The sequence below is a fragment of the Bombus huntii genome, chromosome 1 (assembly GCF_024542735.1).
Source record: "Bombus huntii isolate Logan2020A chromosome 1, iyBomHunt1.1, whole genome shotgun sequence".
Taxonomy (NCBI): Eukaryota; Metazoa; Arthropoda; class Insecta; order Hymenoptera; family Apidae; genus Bombus; species Bombus huntii.
The window spans coordinates 3,474,889-3,497,572 of NC_066238.1; the positions used below are offsets into that span (position 1 = coordinate 3,474,889).

Genomic DNA, 22,684 nt, shown 5'->3' on the forward strand with positions numbered 1-22,684 from the left:
TCAGTGATAATTATAATCATTTTCTAATTGGTTTTTCCGTCCCTTTTATTAAAAGTTCTTCTTGCCGAGGATTCGAACTCGCGACGCGTTGTCCTCAGTTCTGGGTCTTAACGAGCGTAGCTGGCTGCTCCGCCCACTTTCTAATTTAGATATTTATCTAAATTATCGTAACATATCATAATATCAAAGAAATCGTTCGCTCTGCTATATGATAAACTTCAATAAGAACAATTATTATTAATATTAATTAATAACAATTTTTCTTATCGAACCATAAGCAAATTGCGTTTGTTATGTAAAATACGAAGATATAAATAGACCAAATAAAGAGAGAAAGGGAGGAATATTGTAAAGCTAATCCCGACATCTGGGCGCTATCCAAAAAGCATGGAAATCATACTACATTAAAGATTTCTTAATCTGTACTTAGTTTATTAAAATATAGTTATTTGTATCAAGTTTAATTCATTTAAGTTTGGGTTTCTTTGTGTTCTTGCATGTCTCCTGTATGTTATTTTTTAAACCATTTGTTAATTATCAAGTTTGTTTATTCAAAACTTCTAAGCACGACCAGAGTACTTTAGTAACAACCCAAACTGAAATTCTCCACGCAGCAAAGAAAATTTGACTACAGCTGCAGTAATCAAATTTTGTTTACGTTTACTGTCTTGTTTCAATGGATAGACTATATCAGAGAGGAAATTTCCTCTCTGACTATACTGAAGTTTTCACGGTTTGTCCAGTTCACATAAAGTGATTGGAGAATGGATTAACTTGAGTAACAGATAGGAAAGTAATACTGGTACATCAAAACAGTCTCTATAAAATGTCATGTAGGTATATTTATGTATGTCGACCCAACAAAATTTGTAACCTTGTTTTTATCACAAGTAAAAGCCGACACGCTAAGAATTATATGTGATTATTCAGGTATATCCTTTAGATATGCCTCTAGTAATACATAAAATATTAACAGTGAAGTACATTCATTTAATATATATATTATATCTATGTGATTAAACAAAATGATATAATATTAGAAAATAATTCTAATCTGATTTAAGCAGGTTAATACTATACTAATATCTACGTAATTTCGTTTAAATAGTAAAACTAAATTTCAAACAATATTTTTATAGTTATGTTACAGGAGAAAATAGAAAAAATGTCTCATATTATTGCACATGATATTGACAAAAAGCCACGGACAAAGGATATTAAAGTACAAGAAGATATTACATTTTATCAAATGGGATTTTCCCAAAAAATTTTGGATGGATTATCTCTTTGTGGTTTCCAAAGACCTTCACCCATACAATTAAAAGCGATTCCTTTAGGAAGATGTGGTTTTGGTATATAATATTTTCTATTTTGTATCTGTATATTTTAAGTTATAAGTTATTAATGTATATGTTAACTACAGACTTAATAGTACGTGCCAAATCAGGGACTGGTAAAACTTTAGTGTTTTGTATAATATCACTTGAAATGATTGATATAGATATATCGTCTGTACAAGTATTAGTACTAGCACCTACTAGAGAAATTGCTGTACAAATTGCACAAGTTTTTTCATCTGTAGCTTGTGAAATAGAAGGTAAATATTTTTCTAAATTTAGTTAAATTTATTTGTTTGATGTATAATTGGAGTTATGAAATAAAATTATTTTTTTAATTTCAGGTTTAAAAGTTGAAGTATTTATAGGAGGAACAGCTATAGAAAGTGATAGAAAGAAATTGAATAATTGTCACATAGCTGTTGGTGCTCCAGGTAGAATTAGACATTTAATTGATAAAGAATTCTTAAAAGTTGAAAATGTTAGATTATTTATTCTTGATGAAGCAGACAAATTAATGGAAACCAGTTTTCAGAAAGACATTAAGTTCGTATAATAATGAAATATATTATTGACATTATTAAAAAAGTAAAAGTATTATTCACAATAAAAATTTTCAGCTATATCTTTTCAAAATTACCATTAAGTAAACAAGTTATAGCATCAAGTGCCACTTATCCGGGAGATTTGGAAATATTTTTACAGGCATATATGTGCTCTCCTGTTTTAGCATCCCCAGATAACAATGAACCAATACTTGTTGGACTCACGCAGTTCATAACAGTTGTTCCTTCTCATCCAAATGTTATGAAACAGGTTTGATTTAATTTTCTTGTTTTGTATAATCATACAAATATCAAGCCAGTTCATAAGTTCATGTCCATTTTTATTGTACTTATTATAAAAACACATGGTGCATAAATTATTATAAAAATAATAAGGAATCGCACTAAATAATGGTAAATATATTGTAAATTCATTTTCATATCCTTTTATTGTTTTATTACAGTTAAAAATATGCATGAACTTATGGACTCGATCTACTATATTAAATGTTATAAAATTATTTTAATACTAAATTTTAGGTTCAAATAAAAGTAGATGAATTAATAAAGATATTTAACAAAATTCCATTCAAACAAAGTTTAGTTTTTTCAAATTATCAATCAAGGTAAGTATATTTTTATAATTTCTTTTATTTACGCTTTTTCAAATAATTAAGCACCATGCATATATATACTTAAAATACACTGTCTTTTACAGAGCCCAATCTGTATGTAACAAAATTAGTGCTATGGGTTTTAAAGCAACCTTTTTTGCTGGAAATCAAGATATGAATAAAAGACTTGAGGCCATTAATAAATTAAAGACTTTTAAATGTAAAATAATGGTAACAACTGATTTAACTGCAAGAGGTATAGATGCAGATAACGTAAATTTAGTTGTAAACCTTGATTTACCCATAGATGCACCAACATATTTGCATAGAATAGGAAGAGCTGGACGTTATGGATCTTATGGTCTCTCTATAACAATAATTGCAGAAAATGAGTTAGAAACATTAAAAAAATTATTAATGTCCATTGGAGGTCCAAATTTTTATGTACTGAAACTTCCTTTTGATTATCCAAATGATATTTGGAATACTTCTAATACAAAATTTGAGAAACTTTACGCAAAATCTGAAAAAGACGAAAATCAATTTGACATTAAGCCTATCACTACAGGTGTTAATGATTTATCTATGAATATTGCTAATATAGAAATACAGAATAATATAAAGTCAAAAGTTAATGAAACAACAGATAATATAAATAAAAAAGTTACAGAAAATGTGGAAGAAGTAAAAAATAATATAATGGATTTTTCCTGTTTAAGAAACATGCCTAATTTACAAAATAAAATAAAAGTTAATTCTTTGTTTGTACCATGTATTAATCCGATAGATGAATCTCAATGCATTAAAAAGAAGAAGAAAGAGACTACAATCATGTCGTACAGTGTGTCTAAGCCTAAAATTATATATAGTTTTACATTGGATGCCGCAATCAATAATCCTTCCAGCTGGCAGAAAAATAATGAAAATGTGGTATTTGAAGTTGATTTATCAGATTTACAAGAAGATGATTTATCAAATTCTAATATTGATATGATTATTGAATTTACAAAATATAATTTTCAAAGTAAAAATACAGAAAAATCTTCTTTTCATTATAATTACGTGAATATTGATGTATATTCTGAAGATACCATTTCTAGAAGTATTGTACATAATGAAATGCAGAAACAAGACTTAGAACAGAAAATTCAGAAAAAGAGTGATGTAACTGCTGATACTCTGATAACTATCTCAAATAATGTTCAAAATAGCACAGATGTTTCCATTTTAGAAGAATTGAATTTTCATCTCACAGAATATATGAAAGGTTCTAATACATTTTGTGATGAGTTATGTTCAAATGACGAGGAAATATTATTAAAACAGGCATTTATTTGGAAAAACAAACTTGATTTTGAAATCAGATTACTAAATAATACAATGGAAGTCATGAAAGAATCTATACAAAAGTTTATATATGAGAAACACATTGAAATGCTCAAAATATTTTATAGAGTACAAAAGAAAGCACTCTTATGCGTTTATCCAGAAATACGAAATGACGATGAAGTAAATGACACTTATTTATATTTTAGAACTTCTGTAGACGAAAATGTATTAGAACTATATAAAGAAATAGAAAATTTCAAAAGTTTCCATCGAAAATGTGGAGAAAATTTTAATGCATATTTTCCATATCCTGTTGAATTAGATTCATATATGCCAAATCTTATGATCTCCAACACAGACAGAGAAGATTATCTCAATGCATTACGATATTTATATTCAAATCCTTATCCTAGGGAACATTTATTGCAAATAGCAAGTTTTGTGGCATTCATTGATGAGCATAGAAAGTACAATTTAATACAAAAATTAAAAAGTTTAAACAACTGTTCAGTTAATGAATTGTTAACAGTAATACAAAGTGAATTATCTAAGAAGGAATCAAATAAAAATGAAAGTAAAGAACAGGAAGAAAAATTATTAGAACATTTTGATAGTACAAATCGAGGTGAAAACGTTATTAATTCAAAGGTTGATATTTTACATAAGGCACTAGATAATACTGGAAATATGACTAGTCAAGAAGAAAACGTCTCTCTAAGTGATAATAAATGGGATAAAATGAGTAATAACTATAGTTCTGACAATTCTATATCAATTGATTTAGGTTTGGATGATCTTTTTAAAATACAAAAAGTTACACGTCATGAAAATTGTAACTTGACTAGTAGTACATCAAGTATATTTTCTAGTGAAAATGATACTGTTAAGGAACATAGATTGAATGGACAAGTAAATCCGAAAAATAAATTTCGTAGACGGAAAAGGATTCAGAAACAAGGAGATAATACTGCTAAAGAACAATTTATTATCAGATCATCTGATAGTACTGATACGTATGAAAAACAATATACGTCACAAACGCAATCAGATTTGTCATCTAGATCAATGACAGATCGGTTAAATTCGTCTTTTATAGAAACAAATTTAAGCAGAAAAAGTAGTCAGAATATTCAAGATATATCTAATTGTCAAGAGTCTTATGTAGATAATGAACCACAAAGTTCTGTTTCTGTTCCTAGAACTAATGAACATCGAAAGAATAATTCATGTAATTTTTCTCCTATACCTTTAACAAAAAATGTTTCACAGAGACATTTAGATAATGAAGTTACAACTGAGAAGCCTGTAAATTTACAATATTACGCTCCTTTTTATAATTATATGCCTAATGTTCCTCATAATCAAGTAGAAGATTATATGTATATACCTGGACATTTGTCCAACAATATATTTTCAGAGAATGTATATCATTTTCCTCATTCATCAAGTAATAACCTTAATGAAGTCGAAATTGACCAGTTTTTATCATCATTAAGAGAGGAAACAAATCGCTTGCATTTGGAACTTTATAAATCAGAAATGCTCCGTAATGCAATGCAAAATTATAATTAAAATTAATAAGATAAAACAATATTATGAACTTATTATCAACAACTGTTGTATATGTGAGGCGTGCATGCAATACACGTCTGTATGTGTACGTATTGTATGCGTGGTTAATCAAATTGTGGACTGCGTAATTAAATTTTTTGATAATGAATCTGTGATGAATTAATGGAAAATCATTCTTAAATTAGAAATATACTGTACAAAACACTCAGAATGAACTATGTTTATATTATCCTAATAATTGTGGGACGGTATTCGTGTGCAACTCATTTAACATTTGCTAATCCTTGTTTATCAATTGATATATCGTTAATTTCAATAGAAATCACGATAATATCTTATAAAATGTAAAACTTGTTGATTATGAAAATAATATATTTATAATTATTATTTTCGAAAAATGTTTTATAGCTTGTATATAATTATATGTTTTTACAATAAATATTTGAAATACATACTGAATTAACTGTTTGATATATTGTACATGAAAGTATTCGTGTGCGTTTTTTTCATTTAATATAAATTAATGTTTTTAAAATTTATAATCTTTACATAAAAAACAATTCATCATTCTTCGCGGTAAATTAATTTAAATAACATTTGTGTAATTCAACAAAATTATGTTTCTCTTGCAAACTTGAAATTTATTATTACTGATTTTAAATTATACAAAAGAATATTAATAATATGTAATGTTCACAGTACAAAAAATATTAAGTAATTTTATTTATTCGAATGTCATATAATGATTGTGAGTTAGCGGGATCAGGTTTCTAAGGCGTTTCTTCAAGGGGAACGAGAAGAAAAAAGCCACCTTACGAAACTCGTCTCGTGAGAATTTGGGGTACGCGCTTGTTGTGTCCGTCCTTTATTCGCAAAATAATCGTTTGAGCAGCCCGCCTAGTATATACTTCAGTCGGTTACCACGTGCTTTCGCGTGAAGGAGTCTCTTAATCGTGTACGTGGATGTCGTATGGTATTAATTATTAAATATTTCGTAATTATCTTTTTTTTGTAGATTACGTGCGTTCGTTCGTATACGTTTAGTGCTTGGAAAGAAATATGTCATTCTCTAGGAAATACTTCAAACGGATCCCGATTTATGCGGTAGAGAGCCACAATGAGGTGAGTTTATGAATGACCAACATCTTCCTAGTTTGTTTACATCGCAACTTATTCTGTCCAAATTTCCTTGTTAGCACACCAGAGGCGCTACAAGCGTTTCAACTACCAATGACGAATTGGTCACGTGATCAAAGGCGTTGGAAATTAAAATCGTGCGATGCTAAATTTAAACTGTGGTACAAAATTCGAATTTTTTTGTGAAATTTTGCATTGTTTTATTAGGTGCTACCATTCATTTATCGGTGTTTGGGATCGAAACACCTTCCGTTCGAAGGAAACGCGTTCGTGCATTTAGATTCGCATCCTGATATGCTTATACCGAAAACGATGTTGGCGAACACTGTATGGGATAAAAATCAATTGTTTAGGTATTTTAGATTTTTTATTGTTATTGATAATAAGCTTTATTTTATTATTGAATAGAAGCTGTTAAGAAAACTTAATTACTTGTTAAATATACTCTCTTATATATTCATTATAACGAACCTATTTTTTATTCTTTTTATTATTAATATTTGCATATTTTTCTCATTTAACGTATTATATCTTAATATATAAATAAGATAAATATGCATAAAAGCGGAGCTACCCTCATTTCGATAATTTTTTAATGTGTTCTTAAGGTCACCAGTCTGAAGATTTTAATGATAATGGTAAATCGAATGTGTGGAAATAACCTCATTCTGAAAAAAATTTTGTCTAACAAACTTATTTCTGATTAAATTAAAATTAGATGTGGGTTAGATTAGGTTTTGTTGTTAATTTCGTTGTATTTTGTTGTCGTTCGTTGTTATCAGTAACCGAAATTAATGTACAATATTTGAATACGACGATATGTTCTGTATTAATTGTGAGTCATCTTTTCTCGAGTTCTTTTTCGATCTCAGTAAGAAAGGTAAACAATTAAGGAATCTGGTTAACTACATTATATTAAATGCAAATAATGTGTAGAAAATTATATACTTTTGAGTAAACTCTTTTTTGATAATAACTCTTTCATAAAGCGACCCCAATTAAAACCTTCGCAACACTACTCAGGATGATGACAACATATATATTAAAAGATTATCAAAATTAGGGTTAGGTCTTTTTTATAAATAGTTACCATAAACAAATACAAACAAATACATCCAAAAATATTTTGGAAGATGTATCGCGTGAAACAGTTTAAATATAAAAAGAAGATCGAGTAGGACGCTATATTAAAAAAAATTTGTACGTAGAAGGGACGAGGACATTTTCAATTTCAATAATTTTTGAGAAAATGGGTTCGTAAAATCATTCTTGAAATTAATTTTTACATTTAAAAAATTATCTTTTTATTTCTAAATTTTAATCATTTATGAGATATTAAATTACATATCTTCACCAATAGTGAAATTAGCATCGAAAATTGGATGTTGCCTGCTGCATATGCCGGTCACTTTAAGCACCTTATCTGGGTCAAACCACCGTGGGCGAATCAAATGGTCGATGGCGTGACAACCTTCTTCATCGGCAAGCACAAGGACAACGGATCAATAAGGTAAGTTCTCATCGCATTATTTTATTTTTATTACATGTCAAACTGAACCGTGGTTGTAAATGCACCATGAAAAACTTCGACGCTATAATGGATGTTAATCGTTACGTTGCATTTCTACATTGTGCAAACACATGAGTGCAAGCAATATATGTGCAATGATCATTTAATGCATATTTTTATCGATATCTGTACATTATATCACATGTTAGTAGAAAATAAGCATTTTCGGATATTGAAATATGTAACTTGTGAACGGCCTTTAAAAATAATGGTATTTATAATTATAAATGATAAAGATATGAAAACTTCTAATAAAATTATTAACCCTCCATAGGAAAATTGCATCGTTGACGAGCCAGGCAAAATTTCATCCTTGGATTTCTATTCTTTATAAAAACTCTTTTCTTATTTGCAAATATCTTTTTAACATTTGATAGCGAAGATATTGATAATTGTTCTAGAATTTTTTCAGGTTTTTCGAAAACATGGAATAATGAAAAAAAAGTAGGCTTAGATAATAATATAAATTACCTAGTTTGCCTATGGGCGGTTAATAAAGAAAAATGGAACTGAAAAGGAGAAAGTGAGACGTTTCGATAATTTGACATGATATTTTTATTTTACAACGTTTAAAATAAGAATAACTATAGACCCATGACGAATCGTAAATTATATTTTCTGAAGGCGTGTTAGTTTAATTTTTTAATTACATTGTGCACGTGTCGTCTGATGCGTTTAGGATAACATGCGAAGCCATTCGTACATTGCGCAGAGATTAAGTTCCAGATAAAACAGACATTCACGATGTGCTCATCGTTTGGACCGAGAATTATTTTTCACTTCGTAAAAGCGAGCGAGGGTTAAGTGCCTGCTCTTGTGCCGATTAACATATATGAACATGCCACTTCGTATACATTTAGGATAGCTGTAGCATAATATTACATGTGTCCTCTCGTACCGAGACAAGCATCAGAAAATTGTCGACAGGTGATACCAGTTTTGCTACCAAACGTTGCATCTTATTATCACCGTTGCTTGATCTCAGTTTACGTGATAACTTGTTGTCGAATAGTAAAACGGTATAATTAATTAAAACATTATAATCAACACTGTACAAGTATGTAAAATGAATCTGTTACCGGTGATGGAAAACAATGAATGTCAAAAATTTCATTTTCATTGAGATATCGTACTTATTGAACGAATCATGCTAGTGTTGTATATTAGTATTCTTTGGTTGAGTTTTCAAGGAACTAATTTCTTTAAAATTTCTTTAAAATTTCTTTAAAATACAGAAACTGTTTCTATACAAAGCTAGGTTAGGTTAGTAATAGTCAGTAGTTAGTGTTAAAATGCTGTGAATGAGAACGATAAAATCTAAGATGTATATTAAACGATTTCGTATTACATTTAAATTATATATATTGTCGTTTTAGAGAAAGTTGTTTTAACATTTTTCATGCTCGATTAATTATCGTAGATATTCATTACGGCAATATTGTTGCAATATCGGGCAAGTATTAGATTTGATTATTTTTATGACAGAAGTTACATAATTATTAGCTGAAACATGTTCAATGAAACAAGGGTGTGACGCAGCGACGAAAGACATAACAGAACGGTAATGCACATAAAATACTATAAGGTTTGAGAATGATTCATGAAGTATGTGTATAGTGGTTTTATTGTTCTGTCGTGGTTCTTTGTGCGCGCGTTATTCAACGATATGAATGATTGCTTCTCTGTTATGAACATGAGGTCTAATGCAGATATTTAAACTCGTATGTTACATCTATAAAGACGTAACATCGTATTTTATAACTTGATCACGCTGTAATTATATTCTGACCATAACGCGATACGTTCAATTAGCTGGGTAATTTCGTTTTAAATTACTACGACTAACACGACCATCTAAATCAATGGTAACGGGCTTGTCAGCTCCTACGTAATATATCTTGATTTAAATCCTGATCACTGACCTTTTATGAATATGACGCTCAAAAGTGTATTGTACATAGTATTACTCATCAACTTTGATAAGCATTTAATAAATTTCGAAATATTTGACATATATTTGGTAAATTAGTCGGTATTTTCAACCCCGTCTTTTTTAATTTCTCCTTTTTAATTACTGTCTATTTGTTTTTAATTTTAATCTCATTGTATGCAAATGGTCGAATATAATTTTGTTGTATTACTTACATTGATCGATACATTTCTCCGGAAGAGAAATCGAAATATTACTTTCACAGATTCACATAAACAAAAATATATTTCCATTCGCTTCCTAGATACATTAAACTTGTTATAAATGTTATAAAAGGCCGTGTTTTTTTTTTTATATCCTGCACACGATATCCTGATGTAATGAAATTTTCAAGCAATGATCCCGCAAAATCTGATATATCGATTCTTTATCCATACACCTGTGATCTCGTCGCGAAAATAAGTATCGACTTGAATCGATTCTGACGAACACCGCGAAAGTCTTGAATATCGGTTTACATGGTTCGCGGAAGGTGGCAGACACGCGTCGCGATGAAAAGTCGTCACAGTCGGTTAATCCACGATGGAAGGGGTAAAACTTGGTTGACAAGACACGAGGGTGAGCGCGGGGCTGACCGAGGAGTGGTAAAAGGAAAAAGGCAGGTAAAGTAGCAAAGGGAAGCCGACACGGTGCGCCGTGGCGATATCTGCCAAGAAACTGGTGGCCGTGATGTAGCGCTCCGCTGGGACTTGAGTTATGTTTCTCGAATTACCGTGGATATATGTCCGTGTACCGTGAGTGAAGCACGCGAATTATGCCGTTGTCAAGACTTCTCCATGTTCTCCGTGTGCTTCCATTCATTCCTTATCCGATGAATATTTTGATTACGTCGATTCCGTTGCCCCCTGTGACTATCTGGAATTCTAGCTGGCTATCCACCTAGATTGGAACAGACGTCCACAATTTTAACGTTTTAAATACTCGTCAGACGCTTAACGATTCGAGGAATCGGGTACATACAATTAAGCCGACCGCGGAATTATTTCTCGTCTTCTCATTCTCGTTATCTCCGAGCGATGAGTATCTTGGTCGTAGCTATTCTCGATTTATAGTCCGGTGTATAAACAAAATGAAATATTTTCATATTTTAACGTATATATATATATATATATATACACTTTAGACTTGCCACGTGGAAATGGTAATCTCCTTAATTTTTATGTTCGAACATACATACATATATGTACATATATATACTTCTCTGGGACAATTTGCGTATTTTATACATTTGATCGAGTTGGCGAGGAGAACTGTCGAGCACAAGCTATCAGAGAGGAAAAGTTTATATCTGATAGTTTTATATGAAACAAGAAAAGTTCACCCTTGATTAGACTTTAAACGCGTAAAACGTGTAGTAGCGTCTTGGATCATTAACTGTACGCGTAACCATTAAAGTGAATTACGACGGATACAATAATTTGCCAGTTACTAATAATTGCCTTCTCGTATGATCAGGATACCGTGGGTAGAATCTTCTTGATAAAATCTAAAATACGACGACATCGACCGCTTTTCGTCGAAGTTATACATATGTAATCGCGCGTACCCACGCGCAGGTGTCGATCGAAAGCGGATCGATTTGCATTGACGATCCACAGGATGCACGATTTTCTAACTTTCTCGATGCTCTGAATGTATTTTCTTTTTTTTTTTCAATGACTTACATTACTGGATACGCGTAACAACTGATCTTCCTTTGATAGGGGATTATCACAACACGATCAAGAGTGATACCATTATTAAGATAAACTAGGATGAACTTTTTTTAATGGAAACAACGCATCGGGGATTGGCATTCGTCGACGCGTGGATTCCGATGAGAACGCCCGTGCTCGGATTTGGAATTACGTGGTTTTTGCGTCAGGCTAATTACTGGAATCGCTAGCTCCCCGCAGACTCGATGCATTTGGCTGTACACTGGATATCTATATCTATTTCGACTTTGTAGCACGAGAGTATCATTTAAATTATTCTTCGATCAAACGCAATTTTAATTATTCGGATTAAAGCGTGGAATTTAAATTGTATATCGTATATTGTTATCTGGTTATTTAATTATTTGGTAAAATGAGATTTGCACATCTTCGATGGTAGAAAGAAATTTTTCTCAACCTCCACGTGTTTCCGTTTTCCATTCACCTTGATTCGCCGGTGACTCTCTTTTTCGTTGTCGTCAAGGAAAGGCTCAAGAAGCTTGGTTGTGGGGGGATCGCGACAATGGACAATGGCGCAATAATCTACAATAGAGATCCGCTTGGAGATTCCGTGTCGAATGAATAGGGTCCCTAGGACAATCATCTCGTAAACTCGGTTTCTTTGCACGCCCCTCCCCTATCGTTCCGCGGTGTGTGTTCTTTCGTTCCATATTTCACGTTTTGTAGTTCTGCGGACGCAAGAATCACCTACTTATGCGAAGTTGTTCTAACTAAGGAAGTTCCCTCCCTGTGTTCCATCGTGGGCAACGTGACCTACGCTACTTTGCGTCTGCTTACCGTAGTTCGATCAGCCAGCAAGTTGCTTTCGTTGTTCGGTGCCGATAATGAAAAGCATGCGTAGCATCTAGCTAACAAATTACGCTAATTTACAGAACACCGAGCGTTTTTCGTTCTACCGGGGAAAGTTTAATTTAACTTGTTTGGGCTATTACGCGTAATCGTTTTCTTCGATCGCACGCGTTACAACACGCGAGATTTTCTCTGAATAAACGCTATCAAGCCTCTCTTAGAGAGATTCCAGGCTATCTTCAGATAACGATACTCCTACGGAATTCGCGGAATGTGATTCGCACGAAAACGCTTACGTAATTGGGACCTTTCCGTTCTTTTACGTCCGGTACCACGACCACAGAGATCTCAAGCATTCCTCGAATTTCTGGAAAAACAGCACCGATGTCACGGAATACGCGATCGGCCTAATGTGTCCCCATACCTAGAGCATAGGAGTAAATACCTGCCGTGACTGAGAGACCCCGCGTCTCGGTTCTTTGAATACCGGTATGGTAGAAGCACGTCGAGATTTTCACTCGGTGTCTTAATCGCATAACTTGTTCTCGGTAATGCAAGCGAGGCTTATATTTCCTGCCTTTTTTCACCAAGAACGTTTATCAACACATTAGAAACGCGAGCCGGAGGAAAGTTCACGGGTTGTAGAGCACAAATTGCTCTACGCTTCGAAGTTTGAACGACTGTCTTTGTCGAACTCCTCGACGAAACGTTGACCGCTGCATTATTTACAAATTGCGTCTGTTATGCGAATAATTCTTTACGGAAGCGTTCAAATTCACGCGTGAAATTGGTTCTAATTAAATTTTCCACCCTTTTCTTCTGATTGTTGCTCGAATATTTATCGCGCAAGTGTTTTTACGATACGCGTTTAAGAATACTCGCGTGGAATTTCAATTTTTCTTCCCTCGAAGAATGTGAAAATCGGTCGTATCGTGCTTCCTATTCATTAATGTAGACTCTTCAGTCGTTCTTACATGATATTACGATAAGTTGGAGTTGGGAACTTTCATTTTCTAGTGTTTTTCACAGTGCTTTCTAAACTTTAGCGCGCTTATAAACTTTTTCATAAAGATTCGTCGTAAATGTATGTTCGAAGAAAGAGAGTTCGATCTCTTCTTTATTAAGTTAGGAAAATTCTATAACTTGATTTTCGTATAAATCTCTAATGTGTCGAACTATGGTAACTCGATCGAGGATTTCATATAAAAAACGATCTTTCAAAATTTCTATCTTTTTTCATAATAGCGAAAAGATACTCTGGCATCTCTAATTTCTATTCCATACATTTCCATTACTTTAAACAAAATATCCATCGCTACATTTTACGTAATTTCTGTGAATGTATCTGTAATTATATCGCAGAAGGATTACGTACCTAGGTATGCGAATAAACCACGAAGTTGTGAATCTCGCGATAAAAGTTTTTATACAATCGGTTAATTTTCATTTGACCGTAAGCTAACACGTAGATTACTTTTTGTCATTTTTAACGATTCGTGTATCATCGTTATTATCTAAATTACCAAAAAATTTCACAGTGATCGTCTTGTTCGAACTGCTTTATACGAAAATCGAAAAAATACGATGCTTTAAAAAAATTCATTGTCTTCGATTAAAAATTTTCATGTATATTGAAATATTTTAAATAACAAGGTCCCTGGCTACACAAAGCTTACACATTGAAAAAATCGAATTAATTCCATCGTATCTGCCGTCCGTCGTTCTTACGTACCCCTGTACATAAACCCGGTGAATTAAATTTCATTATATCGCGCTTTTCGAATAACAATAAACGCAGCTGCTAATTGAAATCCCTTTCGTCGATTCTCTTTTGCACGCTTTGCTCGTCGATCTTATCCAATTTTTACGTCCGTGGTTGTTGCGAAAGCGAACGTCGAACATTTTTACAGCTGACGCGAGAAGCTATCGGTTTCAGCGAAGGTCGCGTGCAATTAACATAAACGCTTCGTGCAACCTGAAGGCGTGACGTCGCAGATCCGAGTCGATAACGCATCGTGACTGCATCAGGCTACATCTGCACGTGCATCGCGTGTACCGCGCGGTGAATTTGTTCCGTGAGGTCGCGAGATTCCTAGGTGAACGCTAGAGAGACTGGTGTCGTCCAATTGGTAGCCTTGATTTCTATGGTATCCAATGGTCGACGATGGTACACTTTCCAGGAAGAGGTGGCCCAACTATCGCTGTGCCGCTAGAGTAGGAGGACAGAGGTTGCTCGAGGTGGGAGAAATTCTAGTGGATGGTGAACGCAATCGTCAGCCATCGAGATTTTTTTTCCATTACCATTACGCTCATTGTATATCGTCATTGACCACTGCCAAAGTAGAATAGGTGTTAGGTATAATTTTTCGTTTTTCCATTGTTCTCTACGACGCCTCAATATAGGTTTGCATGTTAGAATTATACGTTAAAAATGTACATCTCTTAACAGAGTAAAGGATAATTCTATGGGTAGTTATCAGCGTGTGTTATTGAATAATTCTCGTCGTAGATTTACGAGAGGTATTATCTCAGTACTCCGTTATCTTGATATCTTCTCTTGGTATCTTAATTTTCAAAGTTGGCTTCTATTAGCTACAGATTCTATATCAATTTCATTCTATCATTCCGAGCTACTAATTTCACGGCCACTAGAGATTCCTTTTATCCAGTCGTCTTCCACGATATAACGCAGTACGCGTTGTCGAGTTTCGAGGAAGTTATCGCTCATTTACGAATAGAAATGAATTCACCGTGGATTCGATCAGCATACGATCGTGGTATCCCTATCTGATGGCTTATCGCGATTCAATTATTTCCCGTAGCGGTTACTATCTGATTCCATGGTGCGGTCGATCCATCATCATTAATGCCGGTGAATGAAAGCGTACAAGTACATTTTGAGGAATGGAAGGGCAATAGGACGGGGCAATAGAAACACCTATACCCCAGGTGCAGCAGGTCCGGTGTAATCGGCGCGAAGAAATAAAAGGGTGTTGGTTTAAAGAGTGGTGCACGAGGTGATGGCAGGTCAGGGCCGAGAAGGTAGCACAAGAACGTGTCTCAAGTCGCAGGAGCGTGGGCGCCAGTTGGCATATCACGATCGTCGTCAGGTTGCTCTACACATATCGCCGGTTCTTGGTGAAAAGAACAAAAGGGACCGCCACCGACGTGGACCAATCGCGAGCATGGTCGCGGCACGACTCGACCCCGAGGAATTAGTAGCATCGACCTCGCAAGGGGATCGGTTCCTAGGGATCTCGATCCTCCTACTCCTCCCTTCTCCGTCGTGGTCGCTCGTTGTTTCTTCCCCGTCGATTGATTCGTCGTGGTTGCCTCCTAATTGATCGTTAGCCGCGTAACACCAAGGCGGCTACGTGGTTGCCTGGAAATGTTCCCGATCGGTTCTCGAACGAGAGCTCGCACACAGGGGTCGATCCGTACGTGGGATCTTGGAACGTTTCTCGGTGGTAGTTACGTGCGAACTCGCGGTTAATTGCGATTGCACTATATGATTGAGGGCGAGAGATCTGTAGAGGATCTGTAGAGGATTTGTAGAGGACTGTAAGATAGAATAACGATAACTTGCTGTTGCAAATCGTCAAATGTATTTAAAAGAATTAAATAAATTAATAAACATAAATACTGTCGAGAGACGCTTGTACAAACGTATTCGCTAAGACATTGTATAATTGCTCGCTGATAACTCGTAGATATTGATCGATAATCGGTAGATACTCGGTATATACCTATTCGACCACGATCGTGTCAATTTATGCTGGTCGGGGAAGCGCTGGAAAATTCAAATTTGTCCTTGTTCGACGGGTGTCCATAGCGGCGACACTGTTTTGCCCGGAGTGTATTTATTATTACGTTACGTGTATCCTAACGATCTCGATACTCCGAGGCAAAACAACAATATGATTTGAATTGTTCTTTACTAATGTGCCGCTACAACCCCCGCCCCTATCAGTGATAACGTTTTTATTAAGTTATATTTATAAAATTGTTTACACTATTTTGTCCTTGGTCGTCGCTATTTTAAAAGTTACCGATACATCCTGTGTCCGATAATTTACAACTCTTAAGCGAAACTTGCCTGAAACCAATCGGAAAATTGTACTCTTCGGCCAGACCGCGTAACATACTTATTCCTGGTATTTTCTTCCGTTGTTCGGTTATCGTTATTTGCACCGCTTTCGTCTCAGACATTCGATTTTTGCTACACTTATGTTGCTGCGAACTGCTCTTTTAATAGTGCACCTCGTGATTTTCCGTTCCTTCACTTCTTGTAGATTTTCGGGTTCTGCAGCGGGAATACTTTTACTTTGACTTCGCAGAGGTTCCCATAGCTTTAAAGCCATAATTTTTAAATCGACGCTCCCGCTTATCATTTTTTGTCTGCTCCACTCGATGAACTCCGTCGATCAACTGTTAAAAGGAAGTTATCGAATTTCTGGGAACCTCCTTCTGCATCTGCGACTTCAATTACAAGTAAATTATGTCGATCTGCACATCCTTGGGGTAAGGTCGAGAAAGCTCGACCAGAAGTGCTCCTTTCTGTCTAATAAATATATTAGTTGGAATATACGCATCCTGTTCGACGATGAACACTTCGACGTATACTTGATAGGCTGGTTTTTTTGACCAAAATGTCCCTTGTATTAATCTTATAGCTTCTATCCATATATAAACGTTCTCTTTTACTCCGGTTCACAATATAGAGCACTTGTAGAGGACTGTAATATAGAATAACGATAACTTGCTGTTGCAACCCGTCAATTTAAAAGAATTAAATAAATTAATAAATATAAATACTGTTGAGAGACGTTTGCACGAACGTATTGGTCAAGACATTGTATAATTGCTCGCTGATAACTCGCACATATTGATCGACAATTCCCAGATACTCGGTATATACTGATTCGCTCGCGATCGCGTCCGTTTATTTATACTGATCGCGGGAGAGCCGAAAAATTCAAATTCGTCTTTGTTCGACGGTTGTACGTAGTGGCGACATTGTTTTGCCCGGAGGTTATTTATCATTACATTACGTGTGTCCTAACGATCTTGATACTCCGAGGCAAAACGACAACATGATTTGACTTGTCCTCTACTCATGTGCCGCTACGGATACTATCGCGATACGCGTGCGTGTGCGCGCAAACAAATAAATCTTTTGTCTAAACACTCGGCTAGACTTGAATAGCGTCGGCGATATTAAGGAGGCGAGATGTTCGAGCGTTGCTTCTAATTGATTCTACGATTGGCATACGAATGGGTAGAGCGTTACACGCGCGTCGTAGAATGTCTACGCATCGTTGGACATTCAGAATGGCAAAGTTGTGACAAAGGTCGAGTTTGTTCGTTGCATTTCATGGTCCGGTTTCGTTGGAATTTAGCGGGTACGCGGCCGTACTTAGGCTGTCTGTCTCGTTGCGAGATCACGGTTGAAAAACTTGACTGGAAAGAAAACTTTGCCGCGGTAACTTGAATGACAATTAGAGCAGGATCGGATGGAATTTAGGCCGCCTGGTCCGATCAGGCACGCACGCTTAGCCGGAAGCCTATTAAGCTGGAATTTCATAATGGGGGAGTGCCTGTTGACTATAGTTTCGATGGGTTATGCAACTTTCGCTCGTTACGGCGAACAATCGGCTTTCCTTCCGACGCGTATCTGGATTATCCATTCATCCACGTTTTGCTACAATTAAAACATCGTAAACGCAAGTTTATGCGTTTTATGTTTTTTTTAGTGTTTCAACGTAGCGCTTAGACGATAGAAGAAATTGAATATAAAAAAAGGTAGAAAATCCAATTTGATTTCCCTATTTTCAATTTTTATTAGAATCAAATAAAATGTGTTTTTCTATCGACTTTCACGAAAAAACGAAACGAGCGAACACGTCAGAATCTTTCGTATTGAATTATACGTGTATGGAAACGAGCGAGAAGTTGATTTCAAAATGCAACAAATAATTATGCATAATCAACGTTGGTGGATGTGTGCGTACGAGAGAAAGGGGAGTCCGATGCCTGATTTCTTCGAGTCCAGAGCAGATGTTTGTTAAGTAGAGTGCCGTATACGATACACGTAACTTTGGTAAATGTAATTCCAAGAAATTACAGATACGTTTAACGCGAACAATAATGCATAAGGTCTCGTTGCCATGAGCATTGCGCGACCGGGGCCTCGCGTTTCCTCCCCCAATTACATTCGATTCTTGGTATTACATACGTTCGCATGACTCGTTTTTAGATTCCTCAACAGAGATACGTGTATTGCCGGGAGGTCCGATCTGGATGATGATGATTATGATGATGATGATGAAGATGATGATGATGGAGATGGTGATGGAAATTGCGATCGTGACGGACGGTAAATACGTACATCTGTCCCTGAATCCCGAAGTGTAGTGTGTAGAATTAAGTTGTGTTTACGGTGTGAATGATACCTTAGCAACTATAAAGGATACTGGCATATACCCGAAAAAAGTGCTACGCGAAATAAGCAGCTGGTGTAATTGCAGTTACGGAAAGGATATAATTGCGATGGCAAATACCATACAGCGTGTTACGTTACAGGCCATATATACGGCTTGCGAAAGTTTTCATCTTTACGCGTGTTTCTCCTCCAATTTCTCAACTTGAAGTTTCAAAGCTAAAAACCGATAATGTCTAGAGAAAAAATTTCGTTATTTTGTTACTTCGTTACAGTTTCACTCGCTCGTAACGCACGAAACCCGTAAACTTATCGTAAATCACGCTCAAGTATCGCGTTACGTTGCGTATTTCTATATTTTTCGTTTTAAACGTTAACGACAGACGGGAATGTCCTCTAGCGAATAATCCGAGAAACAAACATTCGTCTTGCCCGTACCAGTTTCTTAGTCCGTGATGTAATAAGATCGAATATTTTAAGACATCGATCAAACCGTGCTATCGTTTCCTGTTTAATATTTCTTTTGCGAGAAAAGAGCGAAATGAAAGAAAGGAATTCCATCGTTTATCGATGCATACGCGCAGTCTCGATTATCCGTATCAGTCCGGTGCATTCAAAGCCGAGCTATACGCAATTGAAATACGAAGACAGCTGTATTGCATTTACCGTCAATAGAGCCGCGCTAGTATTATGGCAGATCAAAATCATACAGAGAACCGTATTCACGTATATCGCTCGACCGGCTGTGTGTTTCGCAGACCTCTGAATGATTACGGGTAATGCCCGACCGATTCCATACTCGATACCCGATAAAGAATAAGAGCAAAATATCTCACGTGGCTTGTCTGGACACCGGCGATTCGTTGAATGCACGCTCGAGAATGTCACGTTACAACGAGTTTACTATCTGACTTCGAACGAGGTCGCCTTGTCAGAAGCAGCCTTGCAAGGCTGATACCGCGTCAACCTCGTACCTACGCGGAGAGAACGGTTATTTTAGCCCGCCTCTAGAAAAATTGCTTCCCACTAGAGCAGCACGCGAGACTAGCGCGAACAGGAGAGAGAGAAAATGTATGGCATTCGAACTGCGGCTGCGCTCGCGAACGCACAATGTTCGAAGGAGGCCGGACAACCCTGCGTTTTTATATTTCTTCGCGTAGTATGGAGCAACGTATATCGATGGTTCTCGTTCACGCTCATGCGGTTACCAATAGTCACGATCGGTCCATATTTAAATACCAGACGGCCGTATTAGATCTCGACTCTATTATTTCATCAACCAGATGCGTAATAAAACTGGCTGTCGAGTAGTAACAGCTTGGAATTGAAATGCACCGTTGTGCAATCTCGTTGTTCCTCTTGGTACATCATAAATCTGAAAGCCCAGCTGTTCGTAGTCTATCAGAAGTAATCGTTTCGATTTTACACGCGATACCGAACAAAACTGTTCGTTACTATCAAATTCTCTGTCAGTAGGCACACAATCGTACGTCTCGACTTTCTTATATCGTACGATACGTATTACCTGTATCGGAGCAACGTCATTCCTGAAAAAGCATCTTGTTCGAATCGACCACTTCATATTTTTCTCTGACGTTATATTTACACAAGGAATCGATGTTTCCACCGGATCTAAAAGGGGTTTTCAGCTATAGCGAGCCACGTTCCTCGGTGACGAAATTATACGGCGGATTATCTGGTCGCCTCGTTGTCGGCACGGCACTGAAAGCGAACGTACGCTTGGTTTTTGATCTTACCGCGACGATTTGTACCCGCGATCCACGTAAGAAGAACGTGCCCCGTTCTCTTGGCCTGGCGAAGGGGAAGTGTCCTCTCTCCTCCTATCTCTCTTTCCACCGCTTTTTCTCCGTTCCACGAGAAGAGAAGAGAAAAGAAGAGAAGAGAAGCGAAGGGAAGAGAAGAGAGGAGAAGAGAAGAGAAGAGAAGAGAAGAGAAGAGGAGTCCGTGGGTAAGATCCGCTGCCGTCTCTCAACCGTTGACAAATAGTCGTCGTGGTCTTTTCCACGTATAGAGTATACGCGCAGCCTTCTGGTGCGCGGTTATACGCGGCCTGGCTCCCGCCATGGGCTTTCGCGATTTCTTTTTCACCCTCGTGCGTTTCACCATGCGCATAATTGCCGGTGGGTGTCTCGCGTGAAATGCAGCTGCGCGCATGCACATTCAGACGTCTGTCAAGACACCGGGGACGTTCGTGCGTAGGCAGCCGATGCCACGACGCCGGGGATAAGATCGGCCCCGAGGCCCGGTGATCCTACCGTTTTTTCTTTCTTTTTTTCCACTTCTTCTCTTTTCCTTTCTTTTCTCGATCTCCGATCGGATCGCAGGAAGAAAGATACCGGCCGAATTGTAAATTCATAATTTTCTCGAGTATCGCGTTTCTTCTTAACTCCTCCCGTAATCAGTCCAAACTCGAGAGAATTTCGTAAGCGTGTCGCCACGAATTATAGCCTCCTCGTGTCTCATCGTGCGTCGCGTTATAGTATTCGATGTTTCTTCGTTTTCTTTCTCTCGTGTCTGGGTGGTTTCTGTGAATATAAATGAATTTCTTATGAAGGGCGAAGATAAGATTCATCGTGATAAGTACGTTGGTAGATATCGGTTTATCGTTTTCGATGATATCGTTTCTTACGATGTTTATCTGCAATACCGTGACACGCTATGTGCGTCCTGTTAAAAAATGCGTTTCGGTATTGGTATCCTCGCGTCTGAGTTTGCGTGTAGTCCTCTACTTTATTCGATAAAATCTGTACCAAGGTATGCTACGTGTAGCTCCTAGCTAGGTTTTCAGGTTTTATCGATTCGTTCGTAGAAATGTTTCAACACATAAAACCTAAATGATATAATTTTATGATTCTTCTATTGACTATACTTACTAAGGATTGGCGCTAAGTACAAGAGAGATCAAGTGATGTATTGTCATCAATGATTGGCGCACATCGTACTCAATAAAGATTGCACAAGATTGCATTCAATAAGGATTGCTCTATCTTATTAAAGAATAATCGACTTGGGCTCGAAAATACCGTACAACACTTGTCGGTAACCAAGAGCTATTCTACATTAAACAGCATTATTAGATAATGGGTGACCGTACGCTGTGTACTTTTCAACAGAGGTTGTTATTAATTTCTGTGTCTTCAATTTTTACAAGTGTTGGAATTTTGCCTTGTACTACTCCAATTACTCCTTGGATGGCGTATATTGTATGGTTCATCAGTAGCCATTGACCGTCATTCTGAAATTTATGTGATCGTTATTACTACGTGACTACCACTACGTTTCTACGATTTCTCTTCTGATCGGTATTGGGAAATAATTTATCAGCCCACGAGCTTTCCTTCGGCAATACCATTAATAAATTATACTTCTCAGAATATCTCACTGTGCCAGTAATGAAATTGATATGTGATTTCTCTGTATGTACGATCCTCCTTTTCGAACGCGCTGTTAAGAGGCCAGCCATTCGCAAGATTTATTCATTAATGTTTGCTACAAAGATGTACAAGAAGCAAGAGCACATCGTTGATAGAGCGAAGGTGTCATAATTCATCAGACTATATCCGGGTGTTTAGATTTGGCGTAAGGTATGTAGTCGACGGTGGTGGTACTTGGTGCGCACTAACTCG

General features: G+C 36.2%; 2 protein-coding genes and 1 long non-coding RNA gene across 5 annotated transcripts; 2 read left to right on the forward strand and 1 right to left on the reverse strand.

Annotated features, from left to right (window-relative positions):
- Nucleotides 1-434: 434 nt before the first annotated feature.
- Nucleotides 435-5,856, forward strand: LOC126871565 (uncharacterized). 3 transcript variants are annotated; one of them, XM_050630508.1, is made up of 7 exons: nt 435-930; nt 1,140-1,352; nt 1,424-1,597; nt 1,682-1,883; nt 1,958-2,153; nt 2,423-2,508; nt 2,601-5,856. In XM_050630508.1, the coding sequence occupies exons 1-7, from the start codon at nt 846-848 to the stop codon at nt 5,395-5,397; spliced, it is 3,753 nt and encodes a 1,250-aa protein (XP_050486465.1). In that variant the 5' UTR covers nt 435-845; the 3' UTR covers nt 5,398-5,856. The 3 variants fall into 3 exon arrangements, with proteins under 3 accessions (XP_050486465.1, XP_050486475.1, XP_050486485.1); XM_050630518.1 differs by having other exon boundaries at nt 435-833; XM_050630528.1 differs by having other exon boundaries at nt 436-1,067.
- A 121-nt stretch (nt 5,857-5,977) lies between these two features.
- On the forward strand, nt 5,978-10,967 carry LOC126872500 (UPF0489 protein C5orf22 homolog). Its single transcript, XM_050632545.1, has 3 exons — nt 5,978-6,519; nt 6,742-6,887; nt 7,895-10,967. The coding sequence occupies exons 1-3, from the start codon at nt 6,457-6,459 to the stop codon at nt 8,046-8,048; spliced, it is 363 nt and encodes a 120-aa protein (XP_050488502.1). The 5' UTR covers nt 5,978-6,456; the 3' UTR covers nt 8,049-10,967.
- A 5,213-nt stretch (nt 10,968-16,180) lies between these two features.
- Nucleotides 16,181-21,934, reverse strand: LOC126872568 (uncharacterized). Its single transcript, XR_007692064.1, has 2 exons — nt 19,874-21,934; nt 16,181-17,334 (listed from the first exon to the last, which is right to left on the reverse strand). It is a non-coding gene; the product is annotated as an uncharacterized LOC126872568 (long non-coding RNA).
- Between the last annotated feature and the right edge of the window lie 750 nt (nt 21,935-22,684).

What these genes read in the sequence shown, in the direction of transcription:
- LOC126871565 (XM_050630508.1), top strand. Translation starts at nt 846, where the DNA reads ATGTATGTCGACCCAACAAAATTTGTAACCTTGTTTTTATCACAAGTA. An exon ending in AATTATATGTGATTATTCAG is followed by an intron (nt 931 to 1,139) that starts GTATATCCTTTA and finishes ATATTTTTATAG; the next exon opens with TTATGTTACAGGAGAAAATA. An exon ending in TTTAGGAAGATGTGGTTTTG is followed by an intron (nt 1,353 to 1,423) that starts GTATATAATATT and finishes TGTTAACTACAG; the next exon opens with ACTTAATAGTACGTGCCAAA.
- LOC126872500 (XM_050632545.1), top strand. Translation starts at nt 6,457, where the DNA reads ATGTCATTCTCTAGGAAATACTTCAAACGGATCCCGATTTATGCGGTA. An exon ending in CGGTAGAGAGCCACAATGAG is followed by an intron (nt 6,520 to 6,741) that starts GTGAGTTTATGA and finishes TTGTTTTATTAG; the next exon opens with GTGCTACCATTCATTTATCG. An exon ending in GATAAAAATCAATTGTTTAG is followed by an intron (nt 6,888 to 7,894) that starts GTATTTTAGATT and finishes CTTCACCAATAG; the next exon opens with TGAAATTAGCATCGAAAATT.